Raw genomic sequence first — 21650 nt, 5'->3', positions numbered from 1 at the left:
CACCATCTGGATGTGTGGTGTTTTCCCATAGTGTAGTTTTCAAGGAACATTCTTCCACGTACAACCAGGCTGTGAAATGAGTCTCCTTGTGCAGTGTTTCCAAGATGATTCGACATGAGTGCCTACAAAGAAAGCGCGTACACTTTTCTAAAGGACCGTACACTTTTTTTTTAAGTTTTAAAATGGATAGAGTATGTTATCCTTGAGAGATAGACACATCCCATTCCGGATTTTTTGTAGACCTATTTAAGATACTCATTTCCATCATACATTATTTTGTTATAGGTTAAAAAGGGTTTAGACAGCGTTTTCGTTAAAATCTTTCAGAAACCTGATTTTTTTCCGACAATTCCAACAAATATAGTTAATGTTTACAAAAATACTTAACAAATTATATATTACAACCTTCCTCAAGAACCACTCTATCCATTGGTGGAATCAGCTTGAGATTTTGAGTTTATCGCGAACATCCAGACAGACAGACGCGGTGGAGGACTTTGTTTTATAATAATATGTGGTGATAAGTAAAAGTATAACTTCTAAGAATTTATGTGTGTGTGTGTTTTTTTTTTTTATTTTTGCTGAGGGGAAAAATACTTTTACGTATCATAAGATTGTGGTCGTATTGATTTCGTATGTCAGGCTCGGTTTGAAGACCATACTGACTAAAAAAAAACCGATAAAGATATTTTTTTAATAAATTTTATTTACAATACAATGTAGTTTAATGCATAATAACACACACTTAAACTTTAAAAAGATTTCCTGTGTGTGTTGCCGCTTTTAATTAAATTACATAATATTTATAAATAAATGTTTTTTTTTTCAACAATTATATATTATTTTATGGGATAATGTGATTTGTGGATAATGTCTCGTGGAATTTCAACCCATACCTACTGGCAGTTTTTGGTTGCTTTCTTGCATTGTAATAAAGTCTGTAATTTTAAGTTCAGTCGTGTATTAATTGCATTAAGTAAACATATATATGAGTACTGTAAACGCAGAATTGTCGTCTAGCCAGATTTGTTTTATGTGGGAGAATTTATAGATATTTCACTATTATTTCGATTCAAAATAGATTAAAATCCTTAAAACGTTAAATATTTAGAAAAACTGGAGTAAATGCGGCAATATATAGATATAGCAGTTTATTATGGTGTAATTTGTGGCATGTTCCATATTTCGCCTTTTTTATACCACGTGATTTGTCCAAATCACGTCTATATACACCTTTATAGGTATAAACAGCAATGACGCTGCAGCAAGGTAGGCCCTCTAGTAATTAATACTATATTCAGACAGTCATACACTGTTACCCCACTCTGTTTGTATGACTTAATTATTTGACAAGCAATATATATGTTGCGCGTTTTTCGTTTTTTTCATCGCATACATAAACATCTTACGATGAAAACCTCCTAACTTTATTCGAATAATAACAACATGTGTATTAAAAAAATCCACGCTCACAGCACACAGTCTTTAGTATTTGATATTATTTCAACCTTGTTATCATTCAGAATAAGGGATAGACGATCAATGAAAGTGATTATGGTAAAGATCATAAGAGTTCTTTATTTTTAAAGGCAGGAAACCATGAGAGCGGAAGTATTCTAAAATCAAGTGAGCTCATTTTTTCCTTGCTTCATGATTGCCATTTAAATGGGGCTGAATATCTCTAAAATTACCAATAAAAAGGCCAATTGATTCGTTATAGTTTAATTGTCAAATAAACACACATCCAATTATAATGAGTAGTAAGGATCCCAGCACGGATCTAAAGTTGTAATTAAAATAATGCGGAGATATTTAATATATCTATTTGGAACAACGACGGAATCTTGTTTTGACGTCACCAAGATGGTGTCCTGTCGCGCGGTAAACAGTCACATTATGATGCAGTAATGAAACAATTTCTTTTATTAACTTGTTTTACTGCCTTGGGTTCATAAAGCCGTGGACAAATTCACCACTGGATGAAAGGAGATGTGGCCATCAATTTTGATAGATGCTATTAGGAACTATTTTGATGTGTTTTGGCCACATTCATCGTAGGTAATTATGTAATTGGAAAGATTAGTATTCATCATGGAACGGAAAATCTGGGTGATGGGTGCTGAAATGAAAAGAAAACAATTATTAGCTATTGCCTTGCCTACATGTTTTACATCTCTCTTTTACTTAATTCATTGTATGCAGAGGTTCTTCATTGGGATAATAAGAAAATAATAGAAAGAGTAGTAGTAATAATTGCTAGAAAGTTATATTTCTTTTATAATTTTGAACATTTTTGTAATTTATCACTTATTCGGAGAGTTGCATATGTGATTTTCATTTAAAAATCAAATCAAATTGCTTTATTCAGTTTGAGTGGGAGGATCCCTTGCACAGGATGCCGGCTAGATTGTAGGTACCACAACGGCACCTATTTCTGCCGTGAAGCAGTAATGTGTAAGCATTATTGTGTTTCGGTCTGAAAGGCGCCGTAGCTAGTGAAATTACTGGGCAAATGAGACTTAAAATCTTACGTCTCAAGGTGACGAGCGCAGTTGTAGTGCCATTCAGAATTTTTGGGTTTTTCAAGAATCCTGAGCGGCACTGCATTGTAATGGGCATGGCGTATCAATTACCATCAGCTGAACATCCTGCTCGTCTTGTCCCTTATTTTCATAAAAAAAAGATCAAAAAATATACTCTTTCGAGGTGATGGTATATGATAAAATGACTTTCACATTAATTATTAGGGTCACGTTTAGAAAAAGATGAAAAATAATTTTTAACTTTGATTTTGCACAGTAAATACTCACTCTCCCATAGAGCAGAGTCTGCCGTTGCATTCCAGTGTTGCTATAAGCTCGACGTCTTCAGGTGACAGTTGGAAGTCAAACACGTTGAAGTTCTGTTCGATTCTACTCTTTGTAACAGATTTTGGAATGACAATCAGCTGGCGGTCGATGGCGTATCTGTAAATCGTAAAAATCAGAATCAGCCTAGCGAAACTCTCTAAGAAAAAAGCGATTCACTCGATTGTATGAAACGATTGAAAACAGAGTTAGCGGAAATCCACTATGGTTTATGCAACTGCTCACTTTCAAACTTAGCCGGATTATACTTCCTGGCCAATCACCATGCGGTAATTACTACTATTTCAAACTTATGTCAAATGACTGCACGTTTCATACTAAACTAAAATCCAATTTTTACTTTGGCAGTCCCGCCTCTTATTATATAGTATTTACATCCTCTTTGATCATAATTAAGAAGAACTACGTCTTAAGCACATTATATTTTAGGTATGTATAAATATAATATAAAAATAAACAACTACTTAATAATCTCGTTAATTAGTTTATTGCAAAAATATTTCCTCATAAGATTAAAAAATATACAAGATATGACTCAATGAATAGAAAATTTATTCAAACAAAACGAATCGTTTAACTATAGGTCACAATACTTTGATTACATTAAATTAAAACTAAATATATTAACTAAAGATATGACTTAATTATTTAACATGAGTCAGAATGGAGTTTTTGCAAAGCACCTTGGTAATTTAAAAATAAAAGTTGGCAAGCGAATTATCGTTATCTAGTTCTAACTTCTAAAAATAAGAAAGTCTTCTATAAATGTCTGGCAAAGTCGACGCGGGTATGAATCTAAAAGGACAAGCGCTCACAATTTACGCATTCAATTCATGTAACAATTTGTGTACCGGAAGAAGGATTAATTATTTTCGTATTGAGATATTATCTACAATAGAAATCAACAAGCTATTTATAAAAAATAGGTATAGGCCACATACCACAACTGGTGCAAGCACCTCAGTAGGCCTCTTTTTTTAAATAAAACTTCATTACAGTTACTATTTAATTACAATTATCCTGAGGGCGATCGCTTCATTCCCGTCTAACCAACCTAACGGCTACGTACTTACTACCTACGTTACAAATTAAATAACGTCTGTTAAACCATACAAACTCATTTTAACCGTTCGCGGTTTTTTAGAGGAGGAAAATACCCATGGAAAACGCGAACCGCGGTGTTATAAAATGTCCTTTAAATGTATCACATATACCTTCCTACCTACGCACTCGTTTGTTTAGTTATTTTTTTATTTATTTCTTCAAATAGCCACGATAGTCAGTTCCTTTTTTTAATCGAAAACCACGTCAACGGGCTAAAGAATGTTATTGTCGTCCGAAACATTATATGAAAATAAAAAATATTTATTTCAGTAACAAAAATGGTACAAACATAATAGTGGATGTGACCTTCTATTAAGTGAGGAACACCCATGCCAGAAGGCACGCTCTTCCATATCAATTAAAAAAAACTAGAGATCACAAATTAAGTTAATAAAAATATAATGTAACAAAATAAAAATATTATACAAACAGGATGTCTGTCTGTGTGTGTGTGTGTGTCATTGTTACACATTGTTCGTTATAATATGAATTACCTATTATTAACGAAGTATTACTTAAAAGAAACTTGCCTTATTAATACTTGGGCCACGGTTTTGCTGTATCTGTCAGCAATTGACTTCAGTCTCTGGTCTTCCATCAGGGAGGGGTCGCCAGGTTTTGCCCACGGTCTGTCTGGAGAGCCGAGCGGGGAGTAAGCCGTCACCACAATGCCATGGGACTTGCAGTGGTCTAACAGCTTCTGTTGGTTGAGGTAGGGATGGACTTCGATCTGAAAGCCGAGCGTTGGTTCTTACAAGAAATGTTACGTTACAAACTAGTTTCTACCCGCCACTTCGTCCGCTTTATTGGTTTTTAATAAATTTAAAGTAGTGCCGGATTAAGCAAGCGCGGGGCCCGTACCAAATTCTTTTAGTGCAAATAGTAGATTACCGAGTGTCTGACGTGGATGGTTTGAGTGTGTTTTGTTTCACATTTTTGTGACACATACACACACACACAAACACACTCTCACGCCTGTTTCCCGTCGGGGTAGGCAGAGACAACAGAGTGCCACTTGCTTCTATCCTTACAAACCTCACGCGCTTCTTTTACATCATTGCTCTTTTCATACATGCTTGCCGGTTCCGGGTGCTTCGGACTTTTCCTTTTTTCGTTGAGGATTGTCTTACGAGGTCTCTTGCGACCGACTTGCCCACACATAATATATATACTGAACTTTTCACTAAATTCATTCAATTTCACTTATAACATCCTCGTATACACAGCACTAATATTGCATAATACGTCAGCTGTATAGCTACAGATATACTGCTATAAGGATTTCGGTGACGCGAACTCACGAGATTTCACTCATCCGAAAAGTGTCTAACTATGTATATTAATTATATTAATTCTTTATTAATTTCTTGCGCCCTGAGCAATTAAGTGACACGAACCCATAAGACTTTCCCAAAAGTGCCCAGCGCGGCTTTTAAAGGTTTCACTTAAAAAACAATCTACCAACCTGATTGACTACTGGCTTAATTCTCGCAGCCTCAACCACCCGGTCTATCTGTCCCTTATTGAAGTTGGAGATGCCAATACTCTTCACCAGACCCTTGTCGACCAGGGCTTCCATCGCCTTGTAGGTATCCACAAAGTCTACATCAGATGGGATGGCTTTACCGTTGGCATCCACTGGGAATAAATCATCTCCTTCCTAGAAAAAAAAACAGCTTATATACCTAGTGCCCTGCTTGAAAACCTATGCACGTCAGGGACGTGCACTATAGATCTAGACGTATTTGTACTTAAAACAATTATAAAGTCCAAATTGTGTAGCAGGACTTATTATGAAATTTCCGATTATTTTGATGATTTAAAAGGGATTAAGTTGACATTCACACATTGATTCACATAAATAACTATATGATTTTTTACGGAAATAAAGTATATTTTTGTTTTTTTTTTATTTGTGCTGGAAAGCTACCTAAGAAGCTAGTAACACACCTGCCTCTTGGAATTATCAAACTTGGCCAATGGACTTGCATCCCGATTCCCGTGCCATTAAATAAAAAAAAATGGTTTTCTAAGGCGTACCTTACGTTACCTTACCTTACTTACTTTCACAATACAGTAATAGAACAGTACTTCAACTTCACTTCACTAAAGCACTACACGCACACAAACACACGATTTACACGGCCGCTAAGCAATCTTGCGAATACAAAACTATTGAGTGCCACGCCGTACGCCGCCTAGACTGGTCGCTGTCCGAGTTAAATTAGCTGCGCTGCGCCGTCCGCGTCGTCAATCTTTTTGTATGAACCAACCTTAGCGCTCCGCCCAGACGTATGTATAAATTTCAAGGACACCGCTGAGTTACGCTACTGTTCTATTACTGTATTGTGGTACGCCTGGACAACTCTTTAATGAGGGTTTGACATAGCCATGAGAACCCAACTCCTTACAAAGCGAAAAAAATATGTACCTACCTATCCAATTAATTGTTAATCAATTTACAATTCAACAGAAGGCCTCTGTAAGCGTAACCCTTTGCCCCTACAAGTATTGAACATGTTGATTACTTGAAACAAATACTCTTTGTAACATACAGCTATAAGCATTGTACTGTATGTACAATTGATAAGGAACCGTAATATTTTATGATAGCTCCGTAGCATACGACCAATCCATAACCTAATATAAAAAAAAACAATCAACATTTATAGGTCTAGATAAACTCAAACGGCAAACGTGGTATAAATGTATACTTGAGAATAAACCAAGTATAGGTAAGCAAAATGCTTACAAATAAAGTAAAAATAGTATTTCACCGACTATATCGCCACATGAGTAACAAAAAGGTACAGAGACTACGCTTCATACAACCACGCGAAGCGGTTGCATTTCGTGATTATTATTATAATTATGAAAAACCAATGAAATATACCGGGTTAAGTACAATACGTAATTATTTATTTTTCTGACAGAACTATTATAGCGACACAGAACAGCAAAAACTACAGAACTATGAAATCTTCAAAAACAAAGCAGCGATAGAACATAAATATCACATGTAACAGTAATAAAACTGTAAACCGTACTGACGCAACAGGACGAGCGCGAGGAGATGAAAGGGGAACGGGAGGGGGCTTCACGTTCCAGCGAGGACCAGAGATAATGTGGCTGTGTAGTTATTGATAATTCAAGATGCGGCAAGACCTGTATAGTAGAGTAAGAGTGCTATACAAGCCTTAGCCACAAGTCACAACTAGGCATTTAGTCTGATTTTCGTGAATTCATGTCCATAAACCGCTATTTTTATTAGTACTGCCACCACACCTATTTTTGCAGTAGCAGTATAACAAACAATATGTGCAGTGTTCGTCCGGGGCAGTACTGTCACCACATATATTTCTGTAGTAGCAGTATAACTAACTATATATGTGCAGTGTTTGTCCGGGGCAGTACTGTCACCACATATATTTCTGTAGTAGCAGTATAACTAACTATATATGTGCAGTGTTTGTCCGGGGCAGTATTGTCACCACATATATTTCTGTAGTAGCAGTATAACTAACTATATATGTGCAGTGTTTGTCCGGGGCAGTACTGTCACCACATATATTTCTGTAGTAGCAGTATAACTAACTATATATGTGCAGTGTTTGTCCGGGGCAGTACTGTCACCACATATATTTCTGTAGTAGCAGTATAACTAACAATATATGTGCAGTGTTTGTCCGGGGCAGTACTGTCATCACATATATTTCTGTAGTGGCAGTATAACTAACTATATATGTGCAGTGTTTGTCCGGGGCAGTACTGCCACCAAACCTATTTCTATAGTAGCAGTATAACTAACTGTATGTGCAGTGTTCGTTCGGGGCAGTACTGCCACCACACCTATTTCTGTAGTAGTAACTAACCTTATATGCTTGGGGCCAGTGAATAAGGTACAAGTCCAAATACTCTAGACCAAGATTTTCTAGCGAAGTCTTCAGCGCTCCCTCGACCAGTTCGGGTTTGTGAAAAGTGCACCAAAGTTTTGAGGTTATGAAGATGTCTTGCCTGAAATAAATATAAGAATATCTTAGATAATCTATAACAGGCCAGGTTTATTATTTTAAAATGTCACAAGCTGTCTTACACTCGCGATTAGTATGTCACTTAGTATTTGTTCGGTCATTGTAGGATTTGGTAGGTAGATTTAAATTCATCGAATTTCGACTATCCTCATCTTTTTTGAAATGTAATGGCCACCGCGGCCCCGCGGACCGGTTGCCCCCCCCCCCCCCCCAGCTGTCTACGTTAGACCGATACAGATCCGAGAAGCTTGTCGACCAGACGTTGTGGATATCTGACGCCAATACCCTTTGTGTTACACTTGTCAGTGACGACAATTGCGTGCCGTGCACCTCCGAAGAAACCAAAGCAGAGGAATTAAGAGGGAGTTCAAGGTTAGTGTCTTTGTCTTTCGAATCACCATTTTTTTTATAATTCACATTATCTACAGTGCACTCCAGTTATCGAACAGTATTCGTGTACGTGAAAATCAAAATCATTATTGCTCAAGATAGAAATTAACCTATTCAATTAAATTAATTAAACTCAACCTCAATTTTTTTTCTAAGTTTTCACAGCTATCTTATCTGGACGTATAAAGACGACGAGCTATAAGTATGAGTGGCGAACGCAATAGTTCAATTCTGAACGCGGTTTTACTAGGACCCATTAGGACTAGGCATATAGCCACCCTCTCCAAATAATAATGATGTTTATACCTTTTTATGACTCCTTCAGCCAGTTTCACCCTCAGAGCCTCCCCGACTTCCTTCTCATTGCCGTAGATATGCGCGCAGTCAATGTGTCTGTATCCTATATCTATGGCATCCTTCACTGCTTGAGTCACTTCGCCTGGTTTTGACTGAAAAAAAAATTAGTTGCTTATCATTGGGGTAACCTTTATTGTACATTCCGGCCGGCTGCTAGCGGGCTGCATCTCTTGAACAGCTTATAGTAAGACTAGGGAAATTGAAACTTGTTCAAATCTTTAAGTATTGCTTTCAATCAAGTAGATCCAGTAATTTAATGGAAATATTTCTAGTGACTATTCAAAAGCGCTTAGTTTCAGCCTAATTGAATAATGTTTATTTGACTTTGACAATGATTTTGATAATGATTCTTTATAACGTAAGTTACGTTATAAGCAGCGCGAAACGCCCTCTTCTGCAGCACTAAGTTGGTATTAATGTCCGCAGTGTTGCCCCATAGCAATATACTATAGGACATCTAATATATAAAATTCTCATGTCGCGGTGTTAAACTCCTTCGAAACGGCTTGAACGATTCTCATGAAATTTTGAGTGCATATTGGGTAGGTCTGAGAATCGGACAATATCTATTTTTCCCCCTAAAGGTGATCCACGCCAAATTTTTTTTTTAATTTTTTGACATCTTTTTTTAGATTTGTTTGATTAGAGTCAGCATTAAAAAATACACACAACTTCAAATTTTCACCCATCTACGATCAACAGTTACTTTTGTATCGTGATTATAATATCGGCAATACATCGTTTGCTGGGTCAGCTAGTAATTCTATAAAAATAAGTAGGTAGTACTTAGGGTATATATAAATAATATTCCAGTTTTTTTGTTTTATTTGTACTACTACTACTCTCTGTTTTCAATATTTAAGCCTTTTTGTATTCGCATCAACCGACATAGCCCAGTGGTTAGGGGTACCCTATAGCCAATCATACAATCAGCAAATAATCGACAAGTCGAGTTAGTAAGTCTTTTGTGGGGTGATGTAATGCTTTAACAATAAGATCCCGGAAAATGTTTAAAACAAATGTAATACGGAATTTAAGTCTTGTTAAAAAAATTAATCGTACAAAAATTATTTTTAAGGTTAATCCAATTAATAATTCGATACAATTATTAAAAAATCCTATCATAGCCTTATTTAGGTAAATTTGGCTTATTTTTTTCGTTATTTTGAGTGTCTACCACTTCACTTCATCGCGAATCTTCTGGGCAAATGGACGATGTTTTTGCTATTCGCAGAGATTTCAGTGTTATGCGCGATTGCTTTAAATGATTGATTAGTAAAAATCTAATTGTATTTCTTACATAATTGAAGTTCTAGCATGTTAGCTTAGTAAGTAAAAGGTAAATGTATTTGTTAATTATACTTTTAGCAAGTTCAATTATTAAGAAATACAATAAGAATAAAAGGTAAGGCCGACGATTTTCCGCCCTCGCGCGTCGTTCCAGAGGTCAATATACGTTATTTGTACAGACTGCTTTTCCTACATTTATTTAAATATTTATTTTGTTTGAAAATTTCACTTTTTCCATTAATTTTTTTAATTTTAATAAAATAAAATAGTTAAAATTAATTTTGCGATACTTCTGTACATAAATATGTCCTTTTGTACTTAACCTAGATTCTTTAATTGATTTTTATCACAACACCTTTACATCAATAAATAATACAGAAAAAATTAACTATTGTTTATTTATTAATAATAAGTAACTGGACGACCGAGTCTTGCTCGGATTTTTAAGAAGGTACAAAACTTAAACAAAAATAAAGCAATTGTGTGGTTTTATGAAACCACGATGAAAGTGAAACTTCTTTCCAATAATTACTAATATAAGCATATGTATCGAAATTATATATATTATGTTTTAATCAATAAACAAACAAAATAGCGTGGAGCAGTGGCACAAATGAGTAATAATAGTCTATACACTACACGGTCAGCTGCTGCGAACTATAGGCGCCGCCCGACCGTCACGCGACATGCAACACACAGACGAAAAAGTTTGAGACCATGTAATAAAAGTTTCACTTTAAAACTAATAGGACATCTGGATTCTTCTGCTTTCCGGATCACCCATTGTCCCATCTGAGCTATTATAGTCTTGTATATAGTGGCGAAATTTACCTTTGTATTCTAATATTATTGTAACAGTATCTCATTAAAACACGTATAAAACTATAATTTTTAAAATTGAAACTTTGAAAACTAGATCGATTTCTCGCCCCTGTAACTACCTGTATACTAAATTTCATTAAAATCGTTGGAGCCGTTTTCGAGATTCAGATTATATATATGTATACAATAATTTCTCGTTTAAAGATATAAGATAAGATGACCCTAGTGATTCTTGTTTTGCGCACCGTAACGACGATGTGACGTCAGTTCCAGAGGGAATGTCGATAATTAAACAGGGTAGTACATGCTTGACAACAGAATAAACGCCGATGCAGCCATTGTAAAAAATGTGTTAAATTAAGAACAAAATGTGCAGTCATGTTTTTCGTTTTTATGATTTCCGCCTTTCAATAGTGTTGGGACTGTTTCCCAGGTAACAAGCAGAAAGGGTTTCTTTGTTCAATGTTAATAGGATTATAAAATATTTTAAAGATGTTGGGTTAAGTTGCATACTGCCATTAGTAATGCTATTCATATTTTTTTTATTAAAATAAGGGACGAGCCTAGCAGAACGTTCAGCTGATGGTAATTGATACGCCTTGCCTATTAAAATGCAGTGCCGCTCAGGATTCTTGAAAAACTCCAAAAATTCTGAGTGGCACTACAACTGCGCTCGTCACCTTGAGACATAAGATGTTAAGTCTTATTTGCTCAGTAATTTCACTAGCTACGGCGCCTTTCAGACCGAAACACAGTTATATTTACACATTACTGCTTCACGGCAGAAATATGCGCCGTTGAGGTATATATATAACAACTTTTAAGAATATGAAACCGAGTCTCCGGCAACAGGATCATCCTGCCACCACAAGCAGCGCCCGTTCACGAGCATGACGCATGAGCCAGCCATCGCCTCCCTCAACCATATTTTCGCCGCCATATATATATATATATATATATATATATATATATATATGTATAGTATTGAATTAAAATTTAAGCACTGAATTACTACGATCTACGGTTACGGCCAAGAACAGAAGAGTGTGAAAATGTTTGAATGGAAAAATAAATGTCTAGTTATTGTTTCTTTTTTTTTATGAAAATAAGGGATGAGACGCACAGGACTTTCAGGTGATTGATACGCGCTGCCCGCTACAATGCAGTACCGCTCAAGATTCTTGGAAAACCCTAAAGTTCTGAGCGGCAGTACAATTACGTTCGTCACCTTGAGACATAGGATGCTCAGTCTCATTTGCCCAGTAATTTTACTAGTTAGACGCCCTTACTTTACCTTGCTTCATGTCAGAAAAAAGCACCGTTGTGGTACCCATAATCTAGCCGGCATCCAGTGCAAAGGAGCCTCCCACTGGTAAAAACGCGCGGTCATATTATTTGACCTGATACGGGGGTGCGCCAGACCAGAGATGACAACAGTATTGCATATGTGACCGGACCTGTCAAAAGAAACCTCCCAATTCCATTAGACCAGTAAATTCAAAGTGCAACTCCGGCCACACATGGAGTAATATATATATATATATATATATATATGTATATTAATATAAATGAATTGCTGTTCGTTGGTCTCGCTAAAACTCGAGAACGGCTGGACCGACTTGGCTAATTTTGGTCTTGAATTATTTGTAGAAGTCCAGAGAAGGTTTAAAAGTTTGAATAAATATGAAAATACTCGGAATTACATAAAAACAACAATTTTGATTTTCCTTTGATGTGTCCCCCGTCGTTCAAATTAAAGTAATAGTTTAAAATGAATTACTAATTAGAATTTTATTATGTTTGTAACTTTCTCAAGAGGTAAAAAATAAATTTAATTTAGGTAACTATAGTAGGTAGATTAAGTACAGTTGTTAACTTTCTATCAGATTAATTTTATATAGATTGATAAATCTTAAGTTTTGTCAAAAACTAAAATTTATGAACCTAGCCGCACCACAAAACAAAACAAAGAATATAGTTTATCGGAAAGCTTTCAATTGATTAGCAGATTGTATCATAACAGTGTGTGTCTGTCAATATCAAATTGAAACCTTATAAATAGCCAGTATTTCAGGAAAACTCTATTTTGTAACTGAGCAATATCATGTGTAATTAATCGAAAATGTAAAATGATGCAACAAACATACTCAAACGTCAAATAGGCAATGCCTTACACGAGTAAGTCAAAAAAGTAAATGTAAATTAATACCCAAGTTATTGAGTACAGTAGCTGCATCATCCACACACACCGTTAATAAATAAAAGTATTCTGTGAGCATTTTATAAGCGATTATAAATAATATATATATATAACAACTTTTAAGAATATGAAACCGAGTCTCCGGCAACAGGATCATCCTGCCACCACAAGCAGCGCCCGTTCACGAGCATGACGCATGAGCCAGCCATCGCCTCCCTCAACCATATTTTAGGGAAGGGGACGACCCGTCCCATGTCGCCGCCATATATATTTATATTAAATAAGTTTCCTAATAGTTATTTCCAGCATATTAGTACAACTGTAGTATTGAATAAAAATTTAAGCACTTTTTGAAATACTCTAGCACTTACAAAAACAAAAATTAAAAAAAAATATAACAGAGAGACACAGATAATGAAGACATTGATATTATTTGAAAATAATTTTGATCTACGGTTACAACCAAGAACAAAAGAGTGTGAAAATATTTGAATGGAAAAATAAATGTCCACTTATTGTTTCTTTTTTTTTATGAAAATAAGGGATCAGACGCACAGGACTTTCAGGTGATTGATACGCGCTGCCCGCAACAATGCAGTACCGCTCAAGATTCTTGGAACTTTAGTATAATTACGTTCGTCACCTTGAGACATAGGATGCTCAGTCTCATTTGCCCAGTAATTTTACTAGTTAGACGCCCTTACTTTACCTTGCTTCATGGCAGAAAAAGGCACCGTTGTGGTACCCATAATCTAGCCGGCATCCTGTGCAAAGGAGCCTCCCACTGGTAAATGCCTTTCGTGGCCTCTTAGTCGTGTGGTAAGCACACGGCCTGGGACTTATACCTATTCTTTTTATGCCCTTGGTAAGCACAGGACAAAAATATTAAATAACATTTGAAATTACTTGTACAAATTACAATACTTTTTTCTTAGTAAATAAATTCGTGATTTACAGTGCCAATGAGTTTTTTGCCACGTCTTCTCTTTGCAGCTTAATTTTTTCAAAGAGGTAGGTAGTATATTGTACAAAACGTTATTGATAATTATTAATGTCGTCACAGATGTTATAAAAATGTCGAAAAGTTCATTAGCGCCAAATAATATGTAATGTTGATACAACTGGTGTTCTGTTAATGAAGTCAAATTGTTTAAAAAATAATATATTTAGCATTTTCTTTGATTAACGCGAGTGTTGCATTTAAATGAATGAGAATTTAAATAAAATATTTTTAAATGTTGTTTTTGCGTAAAAGTTCCCTTATTATTATTATTATTTTATTTATCCGGCGTTTGTTGACCTTCACGGAGCACGTTTACAGGGGGACTGTGTTTGACAGGAGTCGAGTTAGTATTTGTCATAGTTGTCATTGTGAATTTTAGCGCCATTTTTTGCCTCGTGGTATTTGCTGTAGACAGATGGTTTTGGCAAAATGGCACTGTCAGTAAATAATGCCAAAAACCATCTGTCATTATATTTTGCTTAGATAATTTATACGTCTAGATAAAGCTTAGACAACCAATGAAAACAAGCCAGGTTAATTAAATTAGTGTGCGCGACAATCTACGTCTTACACTCACGATTTTTTGTGTTGTCTTATTGCACAAAAGTCATAATAGATGTTAACTGTCCACCTCAATTTTTTTTAAATGAAAATAAGGGACGAGACAGCAGATGGTAATTGAAACGCCCTACCCATTAAAATGCAGTGCCGCTCAGGATTTTTGAAAAAACCAAAAAATCTGGGCGGCACTACAATTGCGCTCGTCACCTTGAGACATAAGATGTTAAGTCTCGTTTGCCCAGTAATTGCACTAGCTACGGCGCCCTTCAGACCGCAACACGGTAATATTTACACATTACTGATTCACAGCAGAAATAGGCGACGTTGTGGTACCCATAATCTAGCCGGCTTCCTGTGCAAAGGAGCCACTGGTTTTCACAGCTGTCACAGTCTAGATGTATAAATGATCTAAGATATTTTGCTTGATTTAATCTCGGAAATGTGTTCATGACAACTTTGTTAAATTTTTTTACTTTATATAATTTGTCAATGGTTTGTTGCCCTGGTGTATTACTATAGAATTAGCATTTGCATAATCTTAATATATATAAATTACGTGTCACGTTGTTTGTCCGCGATGGACTCCTAAACTAATGAATGGATTTTAATGGGGATTACTACATGGTGTGCAGTTTGGTGCAACTTGAGAGATAGGATAGTTTTTATTTCGATTTGAGACCCAGAGAGACAGAGAGATATTTTTTTCAATATTTTTTTGTATGGACATATTTTCTATGAGATATTTAGTGACGCACGGTTTGACAGTTACATTGTGAAACAATTTCATTATAACAACAGGGAGCATTTTTTACGAAATAATTCTTGATGTTTTGAAATATTATTGGTAAATTCCTATAAAACAGATTTTTTTTTATCTATAGACCAACGTCTGTCGGGTCAGCTAGTATAATATATTTCTTATATGATGTATGAACGTGTTTTTCACAAATTTTACCCTTATATCGACTGTACCGTGGAGGCTCCTTTGCACAGGATGCCGGCTAGATTATGGGTACCACAACGGCGCCTATTTCTGCCGTGATGTGTAAGCATTACTGTGTTTCGGTCTGAAGGGCGCTGTAGCTAGTGAAATTACTGGGCAAACGAGACTTAACATCTTATGTCTTAAGGTGACGAACGCAATTGTAGTGCCGCTCAGATTTTTTGGGTTTTTCAAGAATCCTGAGCGGCACTGCATTGTAATGGGTAGGGCGTATCAATTACCATCAACTGAACTTCTTGCTTGTCTCGTCCCTTATTTACATAAATCTTACGGTTGGAATTTCTTAAAATCCGTTCTTAGCTGACCTCTACTCGGCGAAAGGAATATTCGTACCACATTTCAAGTCTCTACGCCTTACGGTTCCAGAGATATCGTGATGAGTGACTATATACGTGGAAATCTCTTATATATATATATATAGATGATATGTTCTACAAAGTCGTAGGACATTGTTTTATTCTATCATCAATACTTTCCCAGCGCACGCGATGTAAAGAATTTTTTAGGTAATTTTTTTACAACTTGGGTTATATTATTGGAGTTTTAGTAAGGATCCCTAATTTTTTGAAAGACTTAAAAGGCATTTATTTTCTTAAAATATATTCCTATTGAATTATTTTTGATGTCATTTCTAATATACTAGATACTACTACCGCCTCGGCAAAAAAATGGCGCTCTGAGAGGGAAGAAGCGGCGCAAGAAATTCTCCTAGCATTCTTTTTTCGCGCTCTTTTTAATAAAAATAACAATATTGTACACACTTCGATAATCAGCTGTGGAGTAATAAGATTTACGACAAAGCCATTTTGTAATAAAACATTTTAATTTATTTAAAGATAATGCCTGAACACTGCTGCGACTTTATTATAAAAGTGTATACATTTTCCCATAAAACTATTACGTATCTTATGAAGCCTACTAGAATTAGTGACAAGCAATCCCTTATTTCTAGTGTTATAATAATGAGAATCACTATTAAGAGAAAAAATAAATTTTGAAAACATTATATAGCCTATATCATCCGGGGGTAGTGTAGCTTCCCAACCTCCCTAGAGTAAATATTTTCCTTGTTCCCAACAGTGACCAAAATAAAATCATCAGTGTACACAATGCAGACTATTATATTTTATATATATTTGTAGACGTAGAATAAAACATACCTTCCAAGTTCCCAAACCAATTATCGGGCATGTGTGGCCATTATTGAAAACTACAAGCGGAACTGTTGCCATATTGTTATCACTACACTTAACGCTTCGAGATTCAATCTAAAACTGCACACGAAATGTCAGCGCACTTATTTTTATCGGTAGTGGCGGTTGGGCGTGGTTATGTTTATGAGATGAGCGGGAAGCGTTTTTCGATATAACTTATATTTTTCGACTTAACTTACTATACAAAGAGAAGATATCTAATTGCTTCTGTTGTACATATTTTGTGTTTGTTTGTAATAGATAAATTCGAAAGCTTCTAAACCGATATTTAAAATATTAATATTAATAGCTAAGGTATTAAATATTTTCGTTTGTATAAAGTTTCGACGCAGTTGTATAGGGAAGGCTGCGCAAACTATTCATGATAAATAAAGTGTGCGATATTTTATTTTAATAACCGAAGCAAAGTGAGGGCGGATTAATGGCTTGCACTTAATGCGTCTATAGGCGACAATTTGAATTTTGATATTTTTTTTAATTAAATAGTTTTGTTTTAAAATGTTAATTTTGACTAAATGTAAATAAATTTACCAGAGTAATTTATATTTCATACACAATTTTAATAATAAACATAATTTTAATATGATATGTTATTTTTTCGGAAAACCATTTATATTTCAGACTTTAAAGTTTCTAATATTGTTAGAACTGGTATGGAAGTTGTTTAAAATCATGGTATATACACAGCCCAAAAATGCGAAGAACAGGCTGATTATTAATGTCTGCTATACGCGTCATCACTAGCGGCCGTTTTCAATATCGTATCGCTAGTTATGGATACGTTGCTGTCACCGACATCTTAATGACAAGATCTTAACTATCCATAGTTATGTCCAATATAGTTATAGTCCAATGCTTTATATCGATAGGTTATTGAAATGTAAGTAAGCGTAAAATGATAGGTTTGTCTACCTGTAGTAAGTTAAACTACGGTTAAAATTCCGTGAATGTACAATAACTTGCGATTTTTTTTTATAATTATGGAAATAATTTGCTTTTCAAATAGATAAAAATTCCAAATAAACAGTGGAGTTTTGAGGTAGTTAATATAAATACACAAAATATACGACTTGATAATCTCCCACTTATATCAATTGAAAAGCAAGAAAGAATTGTTGCTATAAAACAGGCGGACTTTTATTTTTATTTATTCTTTATTCCCTTGATGGTCTTGAGTTCAATGTCTGTACATTTCACTAGCTCTTTTTGCCAAACGTTCCATAGAATAATTAAATTATATTGAAAATTAAATTAAGATTAATCGCTTCGGCTTGGCTAAATTTGAGATTGAAAACTGTAAATACCCGCTCCCGCTTGTTCTTATCAACATAATCGCACCTTTATCATCTATGAATCTATGACATAATGTTCCATGATAATAAGTTTGCGCGGAAAAATATTATGGCCTCGATACTATGCGTATGCGCATGATACACTGCGGAAGTTACCGATGACCTTGGAGATGGAAATTATAGTGAATAAACCATAACGTATCATTCCACGATCCTATGCCAAAGCCAAATTTGTTATGAACAAACTGGGTTTAATAGAGACGTAAATCGAAGATTTAAAGAATTGTTAAACAACGTTTCTGTGGGAAATATTACTATAGTATTAACGATTTTCTTAATGATATCACAGACTGGGAATGAAGCGAACACCCTCAGGCTCTTTAATTATAAATGTTTATTGTACGATATTACATTGTAATCCATATTTTTATCAAAATAGCCCGCTGAGTTTCTTGCGCCCGTTCTTCTGAGTCAAATGTCAAAAACTACCACCCATTCCAAATAGCGGTCTATTTTAGGTAGTTTACGGTAGTTTAGGCGTTCAATACGGGATTTTGAATCCTATTTTGAATTTGAAGTAAGTAAATCGGTTTAACTGTGCTCAAGTTATATGATGAAAGTATGACAGAATAATAATAAATGTATCTAATATTATGAGAGACAGTAACAAGTTAAGTTTTGTATATTTGGGAATTTTGTTTGCTGCCAAGTTGACCTGTTTTAGAAAAAAAAAATCTTTGTATTTGTGGGATGCAATTACTAATAATTACTGATTTTGTAACATACGCTTCGTGCTATTTTACATTAAAATTAATAAACTACAAAATACTTACTGATGATATGTGATCCCGTGATGATGTTTCAATTATTAGCAAAGTTTGACAAACATGTGGCGCGTCAACGTCACACATTGTTCGAGACTGGCTCGAGTACGCCCACGTGAGCGTAGTATAAGTTGCCGCACTTTGCGACTACGCCTGCGGAATCTAGATGGAGCTCAGCGGAGACCAATCCTTCATCTAGTCATTACATTAACTATTTCGTTGTTTCCTGTTCTTGTAACGAATTAATGTCACAAATCTCAGCAGAACTGTCAAACTGCGCGTCAAAAATGTATCTCACAGAATTATTCATACTGAAATAAAAAAAATAATGTCAAACGATAATCGAAATACACGCAGTGTGCAAATAATCTCAGTTCAGTAGTTTAGGAGTTCATCGTGGACAAACAAAGCGACACGAAATTTTTACATGTCACTAGCTGACCCAGCAAAATAAGAAGTAATAAAAAAAAACCCATAATAAAAAAAATTGAGGTATAAAAACTGATGACAACCGATTCTCAGACCTACCAAATATTTCTTACTACAATTATTATTGTATTCGGTTACCAACCTATAGCGGATTTTGGTTTGAATAGAATAATATAAAAATTGCGATACGAAAATCGTTGTAGTTCGTAGAAGGGTGAAAACTTGAAGTCAAGAATGTATTTTTTAATGCTAAATCATAATAAAATAAAAAAAAAATCAAAAATATAAAAAAGTATATTTAGGGGTGGGTCCACCATTTAGGGCTATGAAAAATAGGTGTTGTCCGATTCTCAGACCTACCCGATATACAAATACAAATTGGTTTACGGCCGTTCCCAATATACTATCTACAGATAGAGATAAATTACTACCTTCTACTGCCAGTAATTAGCTGTCAATAATCTGAAGCTGTCTCAATATACCCGATAATTCATTCTTATCGCCTTATATTGGGACGCGTGAATTGCAATTTCCATACAAACTTCTATCGCTGGTAAGCTATACAACGTCTCATTAACAGACAGCGTGTACGGATAAGGTGAGTTACCGTCGATAAGTTTATTGGGACAGAAAAGTCAACGATAGTTAAAGTAAGAGATACACTAAATATTGGGAACGGCCGTTAGCCGTTTCGGAGGAGTTTGGTAACAAACACCGGGACACGAGAATTTTATATATAAGACTAGCTGACCCAACAGGCGCTGTTCTGTGGATAGAAAGAAGATGATGTAAGTATTCAGGAATAATGTAGTCTAAAGCCATTAGATATGTGAAAAATCATTTTTCTGAATGTTTTAATAATATTTAGTAATAAAATTATAATTTGTGTAAACAGCTTTTATATTACCGCTTTATAATTGAATTTTTTTTTAAATAATTTGTTATATTTTTAAAGTGATAACCCTCACTTCTAGGATTAATACACAAATAAAATTTGAAAAACAAACTTTTATGAACGATGCGGGACTCGAACCCACACCCACAGTGGCATGGAACTTTAAAAACATAACAAATTGTTTAGATTTACAAGAGCGAAATCTCAAGTCAATTTCCTAATATGCAAATATTGGGGTTGAGCAGGTTATCAACTGTAAAGTAGATCCTGTAGATGAAGCCACAACCTGAAAGTTGAACAAAGCGTACAAGATTTTATGACGATACGTCACTGGAACGGTTAGCTCGGTTGGCAGAACACTGGCACGGAACGCCAGAGGTCGTGGGTTCGAGTCCCGCGTCGTTAATCATCGGAAATTAATGATTTTATAATATGTAGTAATAACAGTTTATTACTTATAAGGAATCATATCGTTTTCGTGTAAACGGCTTTTATATTTCCGCTCTATATGTAATTGCTAATAATTAAAGTATCCTTAAGACCAATGATAGGAAATCCCTCCGTTGGACAAATATTTTTCTCGCGGCTATGATTTCTATAGTCAAAAATGGCACAATAAGGCATATTTGTTTTTTTTTAATGATAATTATGCTTCACTTGACATCAAATGACTGGTCTCACTTGAGCCTTGAGTAGGTACATTTGTACACAATAGTGGCGACAGGGTAACGCCCACATGTCACTTCCAATAGTTTTTTCTGTTCCGTGTATAACCTAACCTAACCACTATTGGTTTAATATTCAAAATATGGAACTAACACCAAACGTGACTGACTGTTTATGACTTGTTAATAAAAAATCGGTTACTGCAACAATAGATTACCTCATTTTCATTTTCTAGTTAGATGCTGTTGGATGCGATTATTAATTATGACAGTAATCACGACCATCATGTTCACAAAACATCCTTAAACAAACAATGAATTCAAGCTCTAAAGGTTAATGCATCGAATACAGTTTATTATTCGTGAATTTTATGAAATACTAGCTGACCCAGCAAACGTTGTATTGCCGATATTAAAATCGCGATATAAAAGTAACTGTTGATCGTAGATGGGTGAAAATTTGAAGTTGTATGTATTTTTTAATGCTGACTCTAATCTAAAGTTAAAAAAAAAAAAAAAATAAAAAAATTTGGCGAGGACCACCCTTAACATTTAGGGGGATGAAAAATAGATGTTGTCCGATTCTCAGACCTACCCAATATGCACTCAAAACTTCATGAGAATCGGTCAAGCCATTTCGAAGGAGTTTAACTACAAACACCGCGACATGAGAATTTTATACATTAGATTAGATAATATTTAA

General features: G+C 35.0%; 1 protein-coding gene across 1 annotated transcript; it reads right to left on the bottom strand.

The window, feature by feature from the left end:
* Positions 1–1706: 1706 nt before the first annotated feature.
* On the bottom strand, positions 1707–16950 carry LOC126973330 (aldo-keto reductase family 1 member B1-like). The gene is made up of 7 exons (XM_050820551.1): positions 16789–16950; positions 8699–8841; positions 7844–7985; positions 5437–5631; positions 4502–4701; positions 2811–2966; positions 1707–2119 (listed from the first exon to the last, which is right to left on the bottom strand). The coding sequence occupies exons 1-7, from the start codon at positions 16858–16860 to the stop codon at positions 2080–2082; spliced, it is 948 nt and encodes a 315-aa protein (XP_050676508.1). The 5' UTR covers positions 16861–16950; the 3' UTR covers positions 1707–2079.
* Between the last annotated feature and the right edge of the window lie 4700 nt (positions 16951–21650).

The sequence above is a fragment of the Leptidea sinapis genome, chromosome 29, assembly GCF_905404315.1.
Source record: "Leptidea sinapis chromosome 29, ilLepSina1.1, whole genome shotgun sequence".
NCBI classification, from domain to species: domain Eukaryota; kingdom Metazoa; phylum Arthropoda; class Insecta; order Lepidoptera; family Pieridae; genus Leptidea; species Leptidea sinapis.
The sequence above is the reverse complement of the archived record's forward strand: the minus strand, read 5'-3'. Positions and strand labels throughout refer to the sequence as shown.